At 35.6% G+C, this 20,082-nt stretch overlaps 2 protein-coding genes across 3 annotated transcripts in view; both read left to right on the top strand.

The window, feature by feature from the left end:
• LOC120415322 (uncharacterized) overlaps nucleotides 1-20,082 on the top strand; it is a 101,423-nt gene that overhangs the window by 10,624 nt on the left and 70,717 nt on the right. The window lies entirely within an intron of this gene.
• Nucleotides 1,065-17,023, top strand: LOC120431895 (elongation of very long chain fatty acids protein 4-like). 2 transcript variants are annotated; one of them, XM_039597028.2, is made up of 7 exons: nucleotides 1,065-1,206; nucleotides 1,586-1,687; nucleotides 8,340-8,546; nucleotides 8,609-8,771; nucleotides 12,663-12,834; nucleotides 16,328-16,455; nucleotides 16,523-17,023. In XM_039597028.2, the coding sequence occupies exons 3-7, from the start codon at nucleotides 8,365-8,367 to the stop codon at nucleotides 16,739-16,741; spliced, it is 864 nt and encodes a 287-aa protein (XP_039452962.1). In that variant the 5' UTR covers nucleotides 1,065-1,206; nucleotides 1,586-1,687; nucleotides 8,340-8,364; the 3' UTR covers nucleotides 16,742-17,023. The 2 variants fall into 2 exon arrangements, with proteins under 2 accessions (XP_039452962.1, XP_052564115.1); XM_052708155.1 differs by having other exon boundaries at nucleotides 1,068-1,206; nucleotides 1,548-1,687.

Below are 20,082 nucleotides of genomic sequence, written 5' to 3'. Positions count from 1 at the left end.
ATTCCTTCAAAATATAAATACTATCTATCTATCATACAGCAAATCCCCACGAAAACAGCATGATTAAAAAAAAAGATTTTCCTTGGCCGAATTAATTAGACCCGTATTTATTTTACCATTAGGGTGACTAACGCCGAGTTGGGGTGGTCCGAAAAATTGCAATTTTCGTCAATTTTCGCAAAAACCACTTTTTTCAAAAAAAAAATCATTACTCCTCGCCATTTCAACCGATTTTAGCTGTCTTGGACGCAAATGAATAGATAGGCTTTTAAGGAAAAATAGTTAGAGGTTTTAAAAATCTAGCCTAACATTTAAAAAGGTCCAATGAAAACTTAAAATGCTGTTCTTGGGACCAAAGTGCTTATGTCTGAAAATATTTTTGTCGGATTCCTCGGAAAATTTTACATAACATATCAAAAAATGGAGAAGTTTTGTTTTCAATATTTCGAGATACGATTTCAGAAAGTCAAAACTGGGTTTTTGACGCACCACGTGCAAAAATTGAAAAATTACGAAAACGGGAAAAAAATACTTTTTCAATAAAACTGCGATAACTTTAAAATTCGTAACTAAAAGACGCAACTTTCCGTACCCAAACATGGATAGAGATCATCGCTTTAATTTCAAAACATTTTTGTATGACCCAATCTCACCCCCAGACTCAATGTCACCCCTTGATGACGGTTACAGAAAAAAATACCTACAATTTATTAAAGAAAAATGCTCTTATAGTTTCTCATATCTCGCTAGAGTCAAGGTTACGGAAACATTACAGCAAAAAACAGACCTAACCTAGAGTCTAACAGCTCATCCTGTGTACGCGCACCTGTAACATTTTGCCACACGTGTGATGTCACACCGAAGAAGTCGCGCGCGCGAAAACGTAGTGAAACGACGAACTCCAAAGGTAGTGACGGCAACGGTCGGTGAGGAAAGGAGGAAAAAAGGCCGCACCGACAGTTTTACCTGCTCAGTTCGCGACCAGCTCCGATCATCATTGTTCGTCCACCCGTTCAAGTGCGCGCCACGCGACCCAGGTTCCCGCCGCGAAAAAACGTTTAAAATTTTTGAACTCCCAAAAAAAAAGTTTAAAAATTTCGAACAAAACATTTTCGACATTCGACGGTTTTTGGCGACTTCCGCGAGACCCGCGAGGCCAGTCCCTGTGTGTGTTCCGCCAGTCCGAAGCTGTCCGCCCTTGGCCAGGTATTTGCCCTGTTGGCGGAATTCGCTTGGTTTTCGAGCACACTTTTTTTTCGAGGATTCGGTTGTGGCCAGAGTTGACCACCAGTCCCAGGCAGTGTCAGCAGTTTGTTTCTGAAAAGTGCAGCACTTGGTCATTTCTGGTTGGCTTGGCTTCACTGAGTTGACTCTTCGTTTGAGAAAGAAAGAACAAATATTGACCTGGTGTTGGCCGCGGGAGCGACCCTCACAGACCCTATAGGAGCTGCTAACCTGTTCCAGCAAAGACCGGAGGAAAATCAAACAACCCGAGGGGTGAAGAAAGTGAAATTTTTGTTTGTTCTTTCATGAAAGTGTGCTGAAAGTGGACAGTTTTGTAACATGTGGTAAACTTGAAAACTAGCGGTTGACAGTACTTGGAGTTCGAACCTGTAAATCGCGAGGAATTTTGATTTTAAATTCGAAGAAGCAATTCTCGAAAAAAAACTCTACGAGACCAACACGGGTGAGTTGCTAGAAGCAATGTTGAATATTATTGTTTTTGACAAATTTTCTGTAGTTGGCATTTTCTTTTGATTAGCAGACTGTGTCTAAAACAGATTTTTGTCCAACAATTCTTAATTTTTAAATCAAAAGTAATAATATTTTCTCAACGCGAAAACAAATTGCAAATATTATTTAAACTTCATTACAAAAAATAATAAAAGAAATACATTTAAGTCAACAACAACAAAAATTAACACATGCACAATTAAGGGTTTCTTGACATTTTCCAACTTCAAACTGCTTTCTCAATAAAACCATAAACAATGTTGCTTTTCTGCATTCAACCCGGAAGAATATCATGAAAGGTCTTTGCCAAGATGGACTCAACATAGATGTTCTACACTATGTTTTAGAGTGAAAACGCTTTCAATATTTTCTATCCTCAAGCATTACAAAAAAAACAATAAAATTAGTGCGTCCATCCCGGGAATTCCCGGGACAAAAATCCCGGGATTTTTCCAAAACCGGGAATTCCCGAATCCCGGGATTTTCTATAATTTGTCCCGGGAATTCCCGAAATTGAAAAAAATATCATATTTTGGTCTGGAAATTCCGATTTGGTTGTGAAAATAGTAGAACAATATAATGAATTAAAATTTGTATTCAGCAAATCTCAGCATTAAATTGGCTTTTTAGGAAAAAATATTATAATTTTAATTAACAGGTCCGCAAAATGCCTAGTGCTTTAAATTTTTTTCTCCTTTAAATTATTTTTTTTAAAGACTGGATATATTTACGTATATTTTAGATTTTAAAGTTGAAAAAAAAAAAACAATCTCATATTAAATTATTTATAATCAAACACCGGTATCTAGGGCAAATAAGTACAAATGTAACGAATAAATACAGCAATTAAAGCAAAAAATAATTGCATGACGTTTTGGATGACTTCGGTTAAAACAGGAACAGAATAAAACAATTTGTACTTCCAAATGTATTTCTCTAAAATCTCCTGTACCTATTTAGACTGTAATTCTGATTTTCCCTCGGTTGGCGGTAGTAACTTGAAGATAATTTGTAAAATATGTTTTATATAAAACAATTAATTCAAAACTTATCTAAAATTTTACATTGACTGGTACCGTAAACTGGGGTGACTTTGATAGCCCGGGGTGACATTGATAGAAATTTGATTTGGCCACTAATTTTGATGCATCCAATGTAACAGACACATTTTTGCATATATGTTCGATAATAAGCTATCCCTTATTGCTTACATACTCAAAATTCTCAAAAATGTTTAGATATTAATTTGACGGGCTTTTGAAAAACCTATCAAGGTCACACCCGGGCTATCAAAGTCACCCCAGTTTACGGTATAATTTTATTTATTGTCGTTTTTTGTTTTTTAGACACATAAAATAAATTTTTTAAGCTGTTTTAGTCATGTCATATAAAATATATATAAAAGAAAAAAATATAAAAGAATTCCAGAGTTTATTTTGAATAGGTCCTATTAACACTCAAACGCTCGGGTAGTCATTTGACCCCTATTTTTTTTCTTAAAAATCTCATAACTTTTGGTTGAATTGACCAATTTGAATGCTTCCGGTTGCAAAAGATTCAGATTTGTCTATATTTTGAACTGTCAGATGGGGGACAAATATGGTTCACTTTTACCGGAGATATTCCGGATTCCGTTGGGGTACCTCGGGTCTCGTATTTGGGGTTTTGGTCAATAGAACAAAAACCATTTCACAGAATAATGCCGGAAATGATGCAAAACTTCGAGGCATCATTCAAATACATCATCCTGCATAGATACATGACATGGTCAAGACCTTCGGACACCGAAACAGGTTCCAACCGGAAACGGTTCTCTGAGCTGATGTCGATTGGTGCCCAAATTGAACCGGCTCCGGTGCCCCGTAGGACTTAACCATGCCAATTATTTTTGCTGGATGATGTATTAGAATGATGCCTTGAAGTTTTGCATCATTTATGGCATTATTCTGTGAAATGATTTTTATTCTATTGACCTAAACCCCAAATAGGAGGGCCGAGGTACCCCAACGGAATCCGGAATATCTCCGGTAGAAGTGGACCATATTTGTCCCCCATCTGACAGTTCAAAATATAGACAAATCTGGATCTTTTGCAACTGGAAGCATCTAAATTGGTCAATTCTACCAAAAGTTATGAGATTTTTAAGAAAAAAATAGGGGTCAAATGACTACCCCAGCGTTTGAGTGTCAACATATGGAAGACAAAAGCTTATTGGACGTTTTCAAAATAAAAAACTAAAGAATTACGTAATTTGATTCGCTAATAAAAAAATAATTAATCATACTGGAATTGATAATAGTAGTTGATATAAAATCCTAAATACCACAAATAAAAAAAAATCTTTTAGGCTATTTTAGAACTGTTGTCTTTGTTTAGATTGAAGTGAGGGTTATCACCATTTGAAATTATTAAGCTAATTCTATGATTATAAGCTTGAAAACATAACAAATATAATGAAACATAGATTTTGTTACTGATCCAAAAATTTCCCGTTTCCCGGGAAATTCAAAACCCGGGAAAATTGGACGCCCTAAATAAAATTTAATTTTTATTTCACAGACTGTAATTTTTTGTAAGAATTTTTTTTATTAATCAATAAATACATTTAAAAATGTATTTAATGAAGCATGAATACTTTCAATAGACATACATATTTATAAAAATGCAGCAATAATAATTAAAACCAGCTGAAATTTAGTCATGTTCTGGTTATTGAAAGAATCCATTGAAAAGTTAACATAAACTTCGAAAAATATTTGTAACGGCCTATTTTTTGAAAGAAAAATATATCGTATAATGCAACTCATTACCGTCAACTGGGGCGGATCGGTACTGCAGTCTAAATAGGGATAGTGGTTTAAAAAGCACTTAACATAGTGGTTCTCAACCTTTGTCGATCTATTCCCCCTTGGCTAATTTTCGAGAACTTTATTCCCCTGTTCAATTTTCAACTTACTGGTATAAATGCATAATAATCATAGTTTTGGCATTAATGCACAGTGGTCCAGATCGCAAAATTAAGTGGAAAATGGATTTTCCGAAAAATGGTGACGTTTTGGTGCATTGGTGTCTTCAGAAAAGTTGTTGCAAATGGAAAGAGGCAACTTTTGGTTTGGTTGAAAATTAGGTTGGTTCACGATTAGGGTGATTTTGAAAATCTAACTTTACAGGAATATTTTTGGGAATTTTTTCGTCTTCTAAAAAGTTGTTGGGCTCGCCAATTCAAGCAACTTTTTCCAAGACACCAAAATTTTATCTCGTAATCTACGCCTTCTATGACCAAATTTATAGAAAGCATCTAAGTAAACCTTCAAAAATCAGTTTTTTGAACGTGGCAATTCAGGGTTGAGTTTTAGAGAAAAGTGATACTCGAAGCACTTATAGAGCTCTAAAAAACCAACATTATTATTTTTTGACATATCAATTTGGAGTTAAGGGTCAAAAGTTACAGCCATATTAAGGTAAAAAAGATGCAAATTTAAAACTTAAATATCTCGAAAAGGTGCAAGCCAAATTTTAAGCACCAGGTTGCATTTGAAAGAGGAGATCTAGTACTACAAATCTCTTCTTTAAACTTTTTTTTTAAACTCAAGATATCTTCATTTGAAAAAGTCTAATTTTCAAGGGAAAACCATATGGAACCACGAAATTCGAAAATAGACCAAATATATGTTTTTCCATGTAATTTTGCCCGCTGAATCTGAATCTGCCCTCAGAATTGAGCAAAAAATCGAAAAATCGATTTTTGGTATTTTTTTTGGCTTGTGCCTTTTCCAGATATTTAAGTTTTAAATTTGCATCTTTTTTACTTTAATATGGCTGTAACTTTTGACCTTTGACATATCAAAAAATAAAAATGTTGGTTTTTTAGAGCTCTAAATGTGCTCCAAATATCACTTTTCTCTAAAACTTAACCCTGAATTGCCACGTTCAAAAAACGGATTGTTGAAGGTTTGCTCAGATGCTTTCAATAAATTAAAAACTTCATCATCCCGGTACGAGAATCGAACTCACGACCTCTGGATTGGAAACCCAGCACGCCGCTAGTCGAAACTCATCCCCTACCGGTCAGTATTCCCAGTGAGCATATTTACTCTTTTAAGGGATCTGACTTTGCCGAGCCAGACAGGAATCGAACCCATCACCTTCCGCTTACAAGGCGAAACCCGTAACCTCACGGCCACGGAAGCTCGGCCATAGAAGGCGTAGATTTCGAGATAAAATTTTGATGTGTTCGACAAAGTTGCTTGAATTAGCAAGCCCAACAACTTTCTAAAGACGAAAAAATTCCCAAAAATATTCCTGAAAAGTTAGATTTTCAAAATCACTCTAATCATGAACCCCCCCCCCCCCCCCCCCTAATTTTCAACCAAACCAAAAGTTGCCCCTTTCCATTTGCAACAACTCTTCTGAAGACACCAAAGCACCAAAATGTCACCATTCTTCGGAAAATCAATTTTCCACTTAATTTTGCGGTCTGGACCACTATGTAATGGTACAAATTTTACCCAACATAATTTTATTTCGCAAAAATTCAAAAACCTAAACCTAACACGTTTTCATTACCATCATTGAAACCCATTTGATTAAACAACTCTTGTTTTGTATTTAATTGGGAATTCAGCAAAACATCATAGAAATCAATTTTAATATTATTTTTTTCAAAAACTAAAGCAAAAAAAAGCAAAGCAATCCACTTTAACGACCCCGGGTCTTTTATGGTCTCTGTTGCAAGCTTCTGCTCATTTCTAGGCTTCCGAAGGTTATGTGTGGTGAGTCACCCAAAACCTCTTTTACGCAAATTTACCGACGTTTTACTTCCCCATCCGATAGAAGGCCAGGAGGATAATGTGGGAATTGAACCCGCGCCCCATTGCAACTTAGGGATCAGCTGCCGAAGCCGCTAACCACCGCACCTCTAGGCCCTCAAAAAAAACTAAGGCAAATAAGTGGTCAAATAGCTATTTGTTGTTTGAAAGAAAGCAAAACTCATAAAAATATTGTTTGGCAACTTTTTTTTTCAAGGTGTTTATAATGCTTGAACTCATGTTTCAAATAATATGAAAATTCACAACAATTAAGCAATTGATTTTTTTAGGTTTTGTTAGCTATGTATATCTTTAAGCACTTTCAAATATAAAAAAAAATCTAAAATGAAAAAGCTGTTTAAAAAATTCAAAAATTTCACAAGAAATTCAAAAATAATTGTATGTATGCAAGAATGGCCAAATTCCTCACCGGTTGAGAAACACTGACTTAAAAGCTTAAAATTTGGAAATCAATAAACTCTGTTGTTGTAGCTCTAGCTGAAACCAATAAAAAAAATCAAAATTTTGTACCAAAAAATCGCTAAAACTGTCTCCAGAACTGTTGATGACCTTTACTTTTTCCGGTAAAGTTGCGTCTTTCAATTACGGAAATTTCAGTACCCAAATTTTCGCTCAAATTTTAAATTTATCGCAGTTTAAGTGCAAAAATTTAATTTTCCCGTTTTCGTAATTTTCGTGATTATGCGAAAACCCCAGTTTATTAATTCGTGATTGTAAAATTTCCCGAGGAATCTTATAAAATATTTTCAGATATAAGCTCTTCGATTCCGAGACCTCCAAAACAGCATTTTAAGTTTTCATATATCCTTTTCAAATGTCAGGCTAGATTTTTGAAACTTTAAGCTATTTTGCCCTAGTAGCCTATCTAATAACTTATTATTTGTGCCTAAGACAGCTAAAATCGGATAAAATGGCTCGGAGTGAAACATTAAAAAAATGTTTTGGTCTGCCTCATACATTAAATAAAAATCAGTAAGAAATCTATAATAGTCATTAAATAAATGGCATGCCAGGAATTCCATTCATTGAATTTATTCGCTTAGTAAAAAAATGCCACATTTTTAATTGCGAAATATTTGGAACGATCCAGCAAATCGATTGATATGCAACAATAAAAGAGGTGTGTGTATTTTGATATCTTCTCTTTCTCTCTACTCGGTTTTGGCAGCCGTGAGTTACACGCTTCAACTCTCTAGTCAAATATAAATCAAACACGTAACGAATTAACGGTGCAGCTATGGACCACGCCAAGCCAACGCTACCAGATTGATCCGACACTAACCTTGGGCGATGGTCGATATTGTGTCTTATTTAACGCCTTTTTTTAGTTGACTCAGAACCGCACGAGATTAATTAACCCAGTTTCACTCATAGTTACTGGTTTTTTGGCAAGCAATAAAGTCGACTGAACTAGAAAATTTTACTTTCAGTCAAAATATCAATTAATTTTACACGTGCTTGATTTGTCGAAACCTTGCAAATCTGAAAGAAGTTTGTTTATGATCAAATTTGTCGAAGATAGAGTGTGAGAAGGCAAATAGCCAACACCACATTTTTAGGATTTTTTCACCAAACAAAGAGTTTCCGGTTGCAAAAATTAGCTAACGTTGTCACGATAAGCATGTCTAATATTTTTGAAGAATTGGTCAGGGTTTTGGTCAAAAAAATTGAAATAATATTAATGAAATAATTTTGTACAAGTCGATACATCTGTTTATCTCACTTTTTTCATGTTTGTTAGTTCATTAAAAATAATATTTTTTTTATTTGTTTCAGACTGGCACATTCTTGAATCCCAACGATGGCATCAAATCAAAACGATAGCATACCCTTCTACGACGTGTTTGGCTACTACGAATGGACGCTGACACTGGCCGACCCCCGGACGAAAGGATGGCCCCTGGTCGATTCCCCCGTTCCGACGCTGCTCTGTGTTCTTGCCTACCTGCTCGTCGTCTGGGTTGGACCAAAACTTATGCGAGAGTAAGTTAAAACCAATTTAAAATATATTTTCTGAATTCAACTAATTTTTAATTAACTTCCAGCCGAAAACCGTTCGACCTCAGCTCGGTGCTCATACCGTACAACCTGGCGATGGCCCTGCTGAATCTGTACATTTGCGTCCAGCTGTTTGTCGGTTCCACGCAGCTCGGCTACAGCTACATCTGTGAGCCGTGCCAGCAGAGCTTTAGTGGGCCTGAGATGAGGGTAAGTTTTAACAGTGTAGAGTTTGCCTTAAACACACATTTTCACCTTAAATCATCTAGCAAAATAATGGGCTTGTTTTATGAGCGCTATCGAAGGTTCTTAAAATAATTCGTAGATTCAATATTCTATGAAAAATATAAAGAAAATTAAGATTGATTTTTTGTAAAGGAGTATCTTTCTTAAAGCTATTTTTTGCAAACTTTTGATGCTTTGAAAATAATTATATAGATAATATGCTTGAAAATCCTCTACTGAGGTGCATCAACAAATCAGTGGTATCAACAAATAGCTTCCTTTTTTTTTAGGAAAACCTGATTTGCAATTTGGATAGATTTTCGACAGAAACTGATGGTCTTGTAGTAAAATTACACATTTTTTTAACCACAAATCTTTCAGGTAAAACATATGTGAGCAATTCTCTACAAAATCGGTCGATTTCGAACATTTTTATTTTTTGTATTTTTGATTTGGCTCAAACTTTGTGGGGGGCTTCCCTATGACCAAAGAAGCTATTTTTTGTCCTTGGTTCACCGATACAAGTCTCCATACAATTTTGGCAGCTGTCCATACCAAAAAGGGACGTACATATTCAAACAGCTGTAACTTTTGAGAAAAAAAATGGTACACGGAAAAAAAATTGCCGATTTTTTAATTAACTTTTTTTTTCACAAAAACTCAATTTCCCATAGTTCGTATTTTTTTTATTTTCGAGATATTTGGGTATGTTTAAGGGACAAACCCTCGCAACTTTTGAGCTATGGCATTGAAAATCGGACATTAGTTGCTGAGATATCGACATTAGAAAATGGTGTCCAAAAATCACTATTTTTTCAAAAATTCATAACTCGGCGGCAGATTTTTTGACTGTGGCTCAAAAGTTGTGGGGTTTTATCCCCTAAAACATATCAAAAAATCTCGAAAATCAAAAAATACGAATTTTGGGAAATTGAGTTTTTGTAAAAAAAGTTAATTAAAAAATCAGCAAGTATTTTCTTTTCCGTGTACCAATTTTTTCTTAATAGTCCTCAACAATACCTATAACTTTGCTCTCAGAAAATTTTAGCCAAATCAAAAAATACAAATAAAATTCATTTCCGGTTTTGGAAGAGAATTGCTCATTAGGGTGTAATATCAAAATCGATTTTCCAGCACAGATTTTTTTCAGTTCCTTTTGGGGTCTTAAACAACATCCCAAAGTTTGGGAACGATTGGTTTAGTCCTCACTTTGCGCAAAGCGATTCAATTTTCTATGAGAATTTGTATTGGAAAACATTTTTTTTTGTATTTTGATTTTTATATAATTTACGTTTTACGCTGTACTAAACCGGACTCATGTTTGGACGCTCTGGAAGGTGCTCTACAAATTTCCCCAAGAGAGTATGGTGCTAACTTGCTCCTGAAAGGAGATACAGCGTCCTCAAAACTCGTCTAAAACGTGATTTTCGAGCAAAAAACACGTTTTAGACGAGTTTTTAACACGCTGTATCTTTTTATAGGACAAAGTTAGCACCATACTCTCTTCGGGAAAGTTGTAGAGCACATTCTAGATCAATCGAATATGAGTCCGGTTTTGATACAGCGTGAAACGTGGAAACTTCAAAATCCAAAAAAATGGTTTTCCCCATACAAATTTATATGGAAAATTTAATCGCTTTGCGCAATGGGTGCCTATGAGGACGCGCATTCCTGTTTTTTCGAGTTATTTTCATCTCTTTTGTGTTGCTGTTTGTGTGCATGGGGTGATTGTCAGTATAATTAAATAATGGCATCATTAGTGCAGTGCCTATGAGGACGCGCAGTTCTGTTTTTTCGTGTTTTTTTCGTCTCTTTTGTGTTGCTGTTTGTGTGCATGGGGTGATTGGATTGGTTGGATTTTTAGTTCGCGCGTACGTTGGCCGATGAGTTTTTTTTTGTTCTCTTTATATAGTTTGAGATTATTTAAAAAATCCGCGAGAAAGTAGTGGAAGTTCCTTGAATTTTTTGATAGAAGGCTTCGCGTTGTCGTGTATATGTTGAATTTCATTTCGTTTTGAAAGCCCTTCCCATAGCATCGTTGCTCGGATGGCACGCCGACGGTAAGAAGTAAAAAATTACGGGATTGAGTTTAAAATTAAGTTCTTCTAGCGTCGAAGATCGGATAGCAACGATTATGTTTTACACTCGGTCATATTATCTACCGCCGCCGGTTTAGTTCGTTTATGTTATTGTTTTAATTTCATTACAATCGGTTACGTGGTGTCCTCTTTTCTTGTAGTTCAAATTTGTTGATTGTAAAAATGTATTCCAACGGGCAGTTTAAGTATTAACTCATCAAACTTTCCATTTTATGAAGAATAACTTTTTTTAATTTACTCGCGTTATCGTATAAACAGTAAAAATATACTGATAAGTCCAGCCCATAGCAATACTGCTCAGTTGGCACGCGTTCGACTAAAAAAACTTTTTAAATAATCAATTATGTATCTTTCCGCAGCAGGCTGCCTAAGATTTTTAAAATTTCAACAGATAAACAAATTTCTTATGGTCGCATCACCTACCACAGTGAATCCTGACCTCATACCCATCTTACTAACCCCTCAAAACTCATGTGATACTTTGTCGGAGACGCAGTCGATTTGGCGGTCCCATCACTCAAGTATCGGACTAACATTCCCATCCACTTCCCCGTGTCTTACCACTGGTCGTGGCCGGCGTCGGTATTGATCAGCATGATAGGGATCTTTGAAAATTGCGAAGGGGTGATGATTGGTTCCTACTTTTCATCTGTGGTCCACGTAGCAATTTTTGGGGGTCCTGGTCAATAACGAAGTAGCAGCTACGGGTAGACACCAATGCTATGCTATGCTAAAATTTAATCGCTTTGCGCAATGTGAGGACTGAACCAATCGTTCCCAAACTTTGGGGAGTTGTTTAGGACCCCAAAAGGAACTGATAAGTTGCTGTGCTCACCAGATTTGAACAACTTTATTTTTTTCCATACAACCATAGTACACCCTATTGCTCATGTCTGATTTTACATCAGGAAATGGAAAAATTTTCATCAGTTTCTGTTGCATATTTAGGTGATATGCGATAAGAAAAAATAGGGAATATTCATTTAATATTTTTTAAGATGTTAATTTTGGATGATTGAAAATTTACTTTGTGTAATTTTATGTGAATAAGTGTGTAAACACACAAAACATTAAACTTGGTGAAATTTACATCAAGTCTACATAATTTAACTATAATAAATAAAGGTTTTTTACGAATAAATTTGATAAAAAAATGACGGCCTTTGACTTTTGCTGTAATTATATGTAGGCAATTTTAATTAAATTAATTACTCAGGATTTTCCCAACATTTTTTTTTGCCCAAATCAATTTCAACTTCGTCAAGAAAAAATGCATCCACCTGTCCGCAAACTGATAACAGCCATGTGAACCTTTCAAGTATGGTGGGTGCGGTAAGACCTCAAGTTATGAAAACTTCATTATGGTCCCTTTTTTGTGTGCAACTTCCTTGACTTGACCGGAGCCCGGGTTACACTACCGTTTCGTTCCGCCACGGCATGATGTCTTCCACCGACGATAATTTATCAATCGAAATTTATTGTTGACATACTTCTCCACGCCAGGCCCGATTGCACCACGGGGCACTCGTCCACTGAACTGTACAGAGTTTTTATTTTGTAATTTATCTCCCCAACTTCTTCCGCGACGAGCTGTCGTTACAAACTGAACTCCTCGTATAAGGATCTTAATTTGCGATGTTTTCTCAGCAAAGGTCGCCCGCGGATCTTCTGCCGCCGCCAACTTTCGATTTCGTTTTAATTTCGCTTTCCTTAACATGATTTTCCGTTTCTTTTTTCTGCTTTCATCGCTGCATTTTTTTTTGTTGGCCTCTGCCAGATCGTTGGAGCTGTCTGGTGGTACTACTTCTCCAAGGTACTGGAATTCATGGACACGTTCTTCTTCATCCTGCGCAAAAAAGAAAACCAGCTCACGTTCCTGCACGTGTACCACCACAGTACCATGTTCTCGTTCTGGTGGATCGGCATCAAGTGGGTGCCCAGCGGAAGTAGTGAGTATCTTTTTGATTATCTTACCAAAAATCACCATAATATATATTCGTCCTAACATTATATGGCAAACACAAATCTGGTAACACGCATGCACTAAACTATCACTTTCGTCACTAACCCTTTCACTACAGGTGGTAAGTAGCACGGTCAATAGAAAGCTAATCCTTAGAATCGCACCTGTCTTAAACATTTAATTTTATCGGAAATATATGGGAACTGGTCTGGTACGGGATTTATAGAACTATCAATCGTAAACAAATTGATCTCCAGTCAATGTATGCTCTATGTTTACTTAAAAATCATGTTTTTAATATCATAATGTCTTAAAAAATCTACTAATTTCAACAACAAAAATTACATGAAAAATCATAACTACAGTTCAGACAGGATTATCTGAAAGCCTCGGAAAAAAATCACTTCGGATAATCGAATGACGTTTTTTTGATTGTCGAGCTTAAGTATAACCCCTAAACTGCCCCTGTTCGCATAGATGTCCCATATGCAAAAACAGCAAGCTGAGAAAAACGCATTTGAAGTTTGTTCCACACAGAAGGCTATGTGTTAAGTTTTCACGAAAAAATGGATTTCCTCCTGATTTCTAGAACAAAGTACTGGATGTTATAGGCTCTTTTGAAAGAGCACATGATATTGAACTAAACTGTATCAATAACTCAAAAGTGACGAAATTGCATATGGGACATTTATGCGATCATGGGCAGTAAAACTACTCTAAAGATTTAGAATTTTTAAATCCAAGGGCGGTGATGAAATTTTGAAAAAACGCATTTGGTAATTTTTTAGGAAATCAATCGTTTAAATTGGACTAAACTGGGGTCATGGAATTCGAATTAATCGTTAAAGGAAGAAAGGCTTTTGAAAAAATTATAAAAAGTTATTAAAAGATAGGGTTTTATCCAATAGCGTGGTTCACGGATGTATGAAAAAGACAAAAGTGTTTAATTGAGAGTGCCTTAACTGGAATTTTCAAGCAATATAGCCAGAAGCTAGCTGAAGTTTGAGCTCATTTCTAGAGTCTTTTTTTTAAAAAAAGGTTTTATAAGCTATTGTGCACAATAGTTTATAGGACCTATTCAAAAAAAACTCTAGATTTGGTAAAGGTTTAGTGCTTTTACCGTTGACCTGAGGTTAGTATGAAATTTATTTTTATTTACTATGGGTAATTTTCACTGTTTACCTCTTCCTAGAGAAAGTTTACCAAAACCTACCAAAACCTTTTTTCCTATTCTCGAGTTTCTTATAGGATTTGATCAGGAAAACAACTTTGTAGAAATTTACCTGTATCTTTCCGGGATTAATTCCTAGCGCCTTGCGATGTTCTACAAAGTAGTTCCCTGGAACAAATCCTATAAGAAATCTCTAATTTGAGAAAAAAATATCGGGTATAGGAAAACTTTCTCGAAGAAGTGTTATAAAGTGAAAAATAAAGTAAACAGAGTTTTTTTAAAAAGGTCCTATAAGCTATTGTGTTTCATATGTTTGTAGGAAAACTCTAGAAATGTTATTGGGTAAAAAAAACTTAATATTAAATTTAAAGCCTGAATTTAACTTGTTGAAACAAAAAGTATCAAAAACGCTGATCACATTGTAACAGCCATGCTACTGTCAAACATTTCTAAATATCATTAGGCCGATGCATATATTTTTCAAAGTTTTTGGCTCTGACCGTGGTCAATGGGGGGGGGTTTGAAAACTGATGATTGCAAAACAACTGAACTGGTGTAAAATGCATTTAAAACACTGAACATCGAAAATTTTCAAAAATTCAAAAGATTTTTGAATAAATCCAAGCATGTTGAAAATGATTCTAAACTCAGGGGAATGCATTTTAAATTGATTTCAGCTGATTACACTTGAATTTCCATTGAAACTTCGAAGTTTCTTTGAAAACAATATTTTTTGACCCCTGATTTTTCGACCCGATTTTGAAGGGTAGGGGGGTGGAACAAACATTTAAATATATTTGTACTAGCCTTATATTCATGAAAATAATGTTTTTCTTAGAGTGTTGCGTCTATTTTTGATGCGTGGTCTCAAAATTTAAAAAATGTAATTTTATTTTTTTTTTAACTTAAAAATCTAGACTTTTTGGCATCCTCACTGAGGAAAGGCTATAAAATCACTCGAAACATTGAACTTCTTAAGGGTACATGTAGAAAATCACAAAATTTTATATTACAGAATATTTGTTAAATCTACTCAAAATATGTTTATTAATCACTCCTGAAAGTTTTATGATGATATTTCATGATAACCCTTACAGTCCGAACGTCTGATGCGAGATACCGAAAAAACCTTAAAAATGCTGTATCTTTGGCCACTTTTGACCAAATAAGTTCGTTCACTCCTCAAAAGAACCGGACAAATGTCTATTTTCAGAATCTACAAAGAAATCCGGAATCGGACACTTGGCCACGGAGATATTCCGGAACCTAGTGGGGTAGGTTTTTGTCCGGGTATGCAACCCAATCTACAAATCATGATTATTATCATAAGTTCTTCAGAAAAACCATCCCAATTTGCTCCAAGACCTGTTCTGGACATATTAGGCATATTCCTTTGATCCCGGACCTACGGATATGAATTGGCCCCCCTTCCGGAACCGACTACACAGGAACGGATGTCGAATTCATTCTCCAATTCTAATATGGCTTCCGACATGTCAAACGACACTAATTTTGGCTCAGGAAATCAAATTTTACATCCTCAGTACGTTCCGGTGCCATTTGGCCACCCTGCCACCAACCCGGAATATCCGTAACATGGTTCCGGTGGACTAATTACGGTAATTTCACAAGTACACTTTCCGACATGTCAAACAACACTGATATGACACCCTCAGTACGTTCTGGTGGTATTTGGCCACCCTGCCATCAACCCGGAATATCCGTAACATGGTTCCGGTGGACCAATTTCGGTAATTTCACAACTGTACTTTCCGATACGTCAAACAACACTGATTTTTGCTCAGGAACTCAAATATGACATCCTCATTACGACCTGGTGCCATTTGGCCACCCTGCAACCAACCCGGAATTACCGTAACATGGTTCCGGGGACCAATTTCGGTAATTTCACAAGTGTACTTTCCGATACGTCAAACAACACAGATTTTTGCTCAGGAACACACATTTTTTTTTTCACCAACATTTTTTTCGCCATCTTTAGGCTCGAGTATCAATGGGTTAATCTTAACCAATTTTGCTCAAAATTTGCACAGATACTTAAAATAACCCGTTTTCCGCTTGTGGAGCAGGGGGTCATTTTTTCTGGGCACCCTACTGTAGACATGATTTTTTTCAACACGATGTGCAAGAAGGAAGGCACCAATCACTGAGGTGGTTTAAGTATCGTTTCTATTAGGTCCTATATAACGCGTTAATCTAATTCTAATCCTTCTCAAACAGAAGAATCTCATTATAGCTGGAAGTGAAAGGGTTGCTCGAATGTTTCTCTCTTTCTTTCCTCTTCCAGCCTTTCTTCCGGCCATGGTCAACTCGTTCATCCACGTGCTGATGTACACGTACTACGGACTGTCCGCCGTCGGACCGCACATGAACAAGTATCTCTGGTGGAAGAAGTACCTCACCATCCTGCAGCTGGTAGGTTAATTTTGAATCCTTGGTGAGCCCTCTCCTAATTTTTGTTCTCATATCAATGAATTTCCAGATCCAGTTCACGATCGCCCTGGTGCTCGGAGTCAACGGAATCGTGACCGGCTGTGAGTTCCCGCTGTGGATGCACTACACCCTGATCGGCTACATGATCTCGTTTATCGTGCTGTTTGGCAACTTTTACGCGCAGGCCTACATTAAGGGGCATAAGATCAAGCAGTTTGAAATCAATTCCAACAGTTTGGATCTCAAGAGCAAAAACAAGTCCGAATAATCGATGCGCCCGACGACCCGACCCCCACCAGCATCGATTTTCAACCGATCGATTGTAAAAAAAATGGAAGCCGTTGGTAGAATGTTGTGTAAAATGCTTAGGTCTATCTTACTTGTCTATAAAGCTACTTTATATTGCTCGGATGTTGGACTGGAACGAATTGATACGATAAGTAATGTTAAGCCGATCGTGACAAAGATTTCTGGATTTTTTTTACCATTAGTGGAAGCGTGAATGTTTATGTTAAACACTGTCAATAAAGTTAATAAAGTAAAAAAGATAGGTAACTTGTTTTATTTCTTTACACTATCATGGAACTGCAACCAAACCATACAAAGTTCAACAACCAAACCAAACCAATACACCAAAATATGATTGAACGCATCTACATAAGCTGGGTGATAACTGCTGATAACAAGGCATTCATTTTTAAGCTAATCTTTGAAAATGTGCGTGTGCCTAATCGGACATCAGATGCATGGAATTTTTCGATGATCACTTTTAAGCAAATAAAGGGGCGATTTATTTCCCAAATTGATTGTTTACCGGAACGGTGGTGTAGTGAGAAAGTAATATTGGCCCGGCCTAACCTAGAGGTTAGGTCGTTAGCTTAGTCCAGGTGTAGGAGTCGTCTCCCTGGGAAAAAGCTTGCCTCGGTAGAGTTGCTGGTCGGCAGTTGGATTTCAATCCAAAGGACTTCTGTTCGAATCCCGGGGTGGATGTAAACCAAGGGTGACCAAAGTATGACCCGCGGGCCAAACGTGGCCGGCGAGGTAATTTTTTGTGGCCCACGGACCCATTTTGAATGGTCATGTAAAATGGCCCTTTGACGCATCTTTATTACAGATTGTCGAGGGAAACAGATTGTATAATTCCTAGAAATTAAGGTTAAGTTTATGCCTATTTTGTGAACCTTTTTAGATTTTGTTAATAGAAAACTAATTGTATAATCGGGTTCAAAGTATGGAAAACCCATACTTTGATCCCGTTTATATGAAACAAATATTGTGTTAAAAATCTATCTTATCTTAACATGTTTAAATAAGATTAAAAAAATAATTTTTGAAAATCCTTAAGCAACTATTTATCATTTAGAAAGCACATAAATAATCTAAAAAATAAATTACACACTTTAACAAAGTTTGTGTCACCCCTTCTAAAATATCATCTAAAAAATCATTTTATAATGAATTTTGAGCTTATTTAGAACTTGTAAACTAAAACATCAAATTACATAAATTTTATAAAAATTTAAAATACAGATTCCCAAAAAAGTGTCCACGTGGTTTATGGATGGTCCCTAAGGGGGAGGGTATAATCTAATAGAGTCTAAACGATAATGCAGGGTCGATCGCTCTCAACATCCTTTTTTTCTAATGGCCAGGTCTACTGCGTAGAGTTTACTGCAATGATGATTCGTTGAAATGGATTGAGGTTGAGTATGGCGTGTTTTCTGGGCAACCTTAAGGAGAAAAAATAGTCATCACTACTTTCAAAAGTATCTTATAGGAAATTTTCTCAGCTTTCCAATGCTTCTAAGAGCAAAATGTTTCATCGGGAAATTTCTGAGATATCTATATTATAAGTTTTTTGTTTTAAAATCCTTCATCATTTATTGGAAACTTTTAAATAACAGCACAGGAAACTTGTCAAATGAGCAATTCTCTACCAAAACCGGAAATGGATTTTATTTGTATTTTTTGATTTGGCTCAAACTTTGTGGGGGCCTTCCCTATGACCAAATAAGCTATTTTGTGTCATTGGTTCACCCATACAAGTCTCCATACAATTTTGGCTGCTGTCCATACAAAAATGGTATGTAAATATTCAAAGAGCTGTAACTATTGAGTGAATTTTCTGATCAATTTGGTGTCTTCAGAAAAGTTGTAGGTAATGTTGAAAACTTTTGAGAAAAAAATAGGCACACGGAAAAAAAAAATTGCATTATCAACTTTTTTTTTCACTAAAACTTAATTTCCCAAAATACGTATTTTTTGATTTTCGAGATTTTTTGATATGTTTTAGGGGACAAAAATCCGCAACTTTTGAGCCATAGAGAAACATGGTCAAAAAATCTGCCGCCGAGGTATGAATTTTTGAAAAAAATAGTGATTTTTAGAAAAAATCGAAGTTTTATGCAAAAACAAGTTTGACATTATTTTTTAATGCAAAGTTGAATTTGCAATCGAAAAGTACTTTACAGATTTTTTGATTAAGGGCTCCGTTTTCAAGATATAGCCACCGAAAGTTTGATTTCAGCGAATTATTTGCAGTTTTTCAATTTTTAAAAATAGTGACCATGAGTGACCATTTCTGAAAATATTTTTTTTGAAAAGTTCAGAAAATTTGCTATAAAATTGTCTAAGAGACATTGAAGATTGGACCTCTGGTTGCTGAGATACAGCGGCTTAAAGAAAAAGAAACACGAAAATTGAAGTTTTCTAAGTCTCACCCAAACAGCCCATCATTTTCTAATGACGATATCTCAGCAACTAATGGTCCGATTTTCAATGTTAATACATGAAACATTCGTGAAATTTTCCGATCTTTTCGAAAAAAAATATTTTGAAAATTTTTAAATCAAGACTAACATTTTAAAAGGGCCAAACATTGAATGTTACGCCCATTTGAAATGCTAGTCTTGATTTAAAAATTTTCAAAATAATTAAAAATTGACTAATTGCAAATATTTCGCTAAAATCAAACATTCGGTGGCTATATCTTGAAAACGGAGCCCTTAATCAAAAAATCTGTAAAGTACTTTTCGATTGCAAATTCAATTTTGCATTAAAAAATAATGTCAAACTTGTTTTTGCATGAAATTTCGATTTTTCCAAAAATCATTTTTTTTTCAAAAATTCATAACTCGGCGGCAAATTTTTTGACCATGTTTCTCTATGGCTAAAAAGTTGCGGATTTTTGTCTTCTAAAACATGTCAAAAAATCTCGAAAATCAAAAAATACGTATTTTGGGAAATTGAGTTTTAGTGAAAAAAAACTTGATAAAAAAATGTGCAATTTTTTTTCCGTGAACCTACTTTTTTCTCAAAGGTCCTCAACAATACCTACAACTTTGCCGAAGACATCAAATTGATCAGAAAATTCACTCAAAAGTTACAGCTGTTTGAATATTTACATACCATTTTTGTATGGACAGCTGCCAAAATTGTATGGAGACTTGTATGGGTTAACCAATGACGCAAAATAGCTTATTTGGTCATAGGGAAGGCCCCCACAAAGTTTGAGCCAAATCAAAAAATTCAAAAAATAAAAATGGTCGAAATCGGTTGATTTCGTAGAAAGTTGCTCAAATGATGTGTTTCATGTGTCATTTACTCATC

This window comes from Culex pipiens, chromosome 2 (genome assembly GCF_016801865.2).
Source record: "Culex pipiens pallens isolate TS chromosome 2, TS_CPP_V2, whole genome shotgun sequence".
NCBI classification, from domain to species: domain Eukaryota; kingdom Metazoa; phylum Arthropoda; class Insecta; order Diptera; family Culicidae; genus Culex; species Culex pipiens.
The sequence above is the reverse complement of the archived record's forward strand: the minus strand, read 5'-3'. Positions and strand labels throughout refer to the sequence as shown.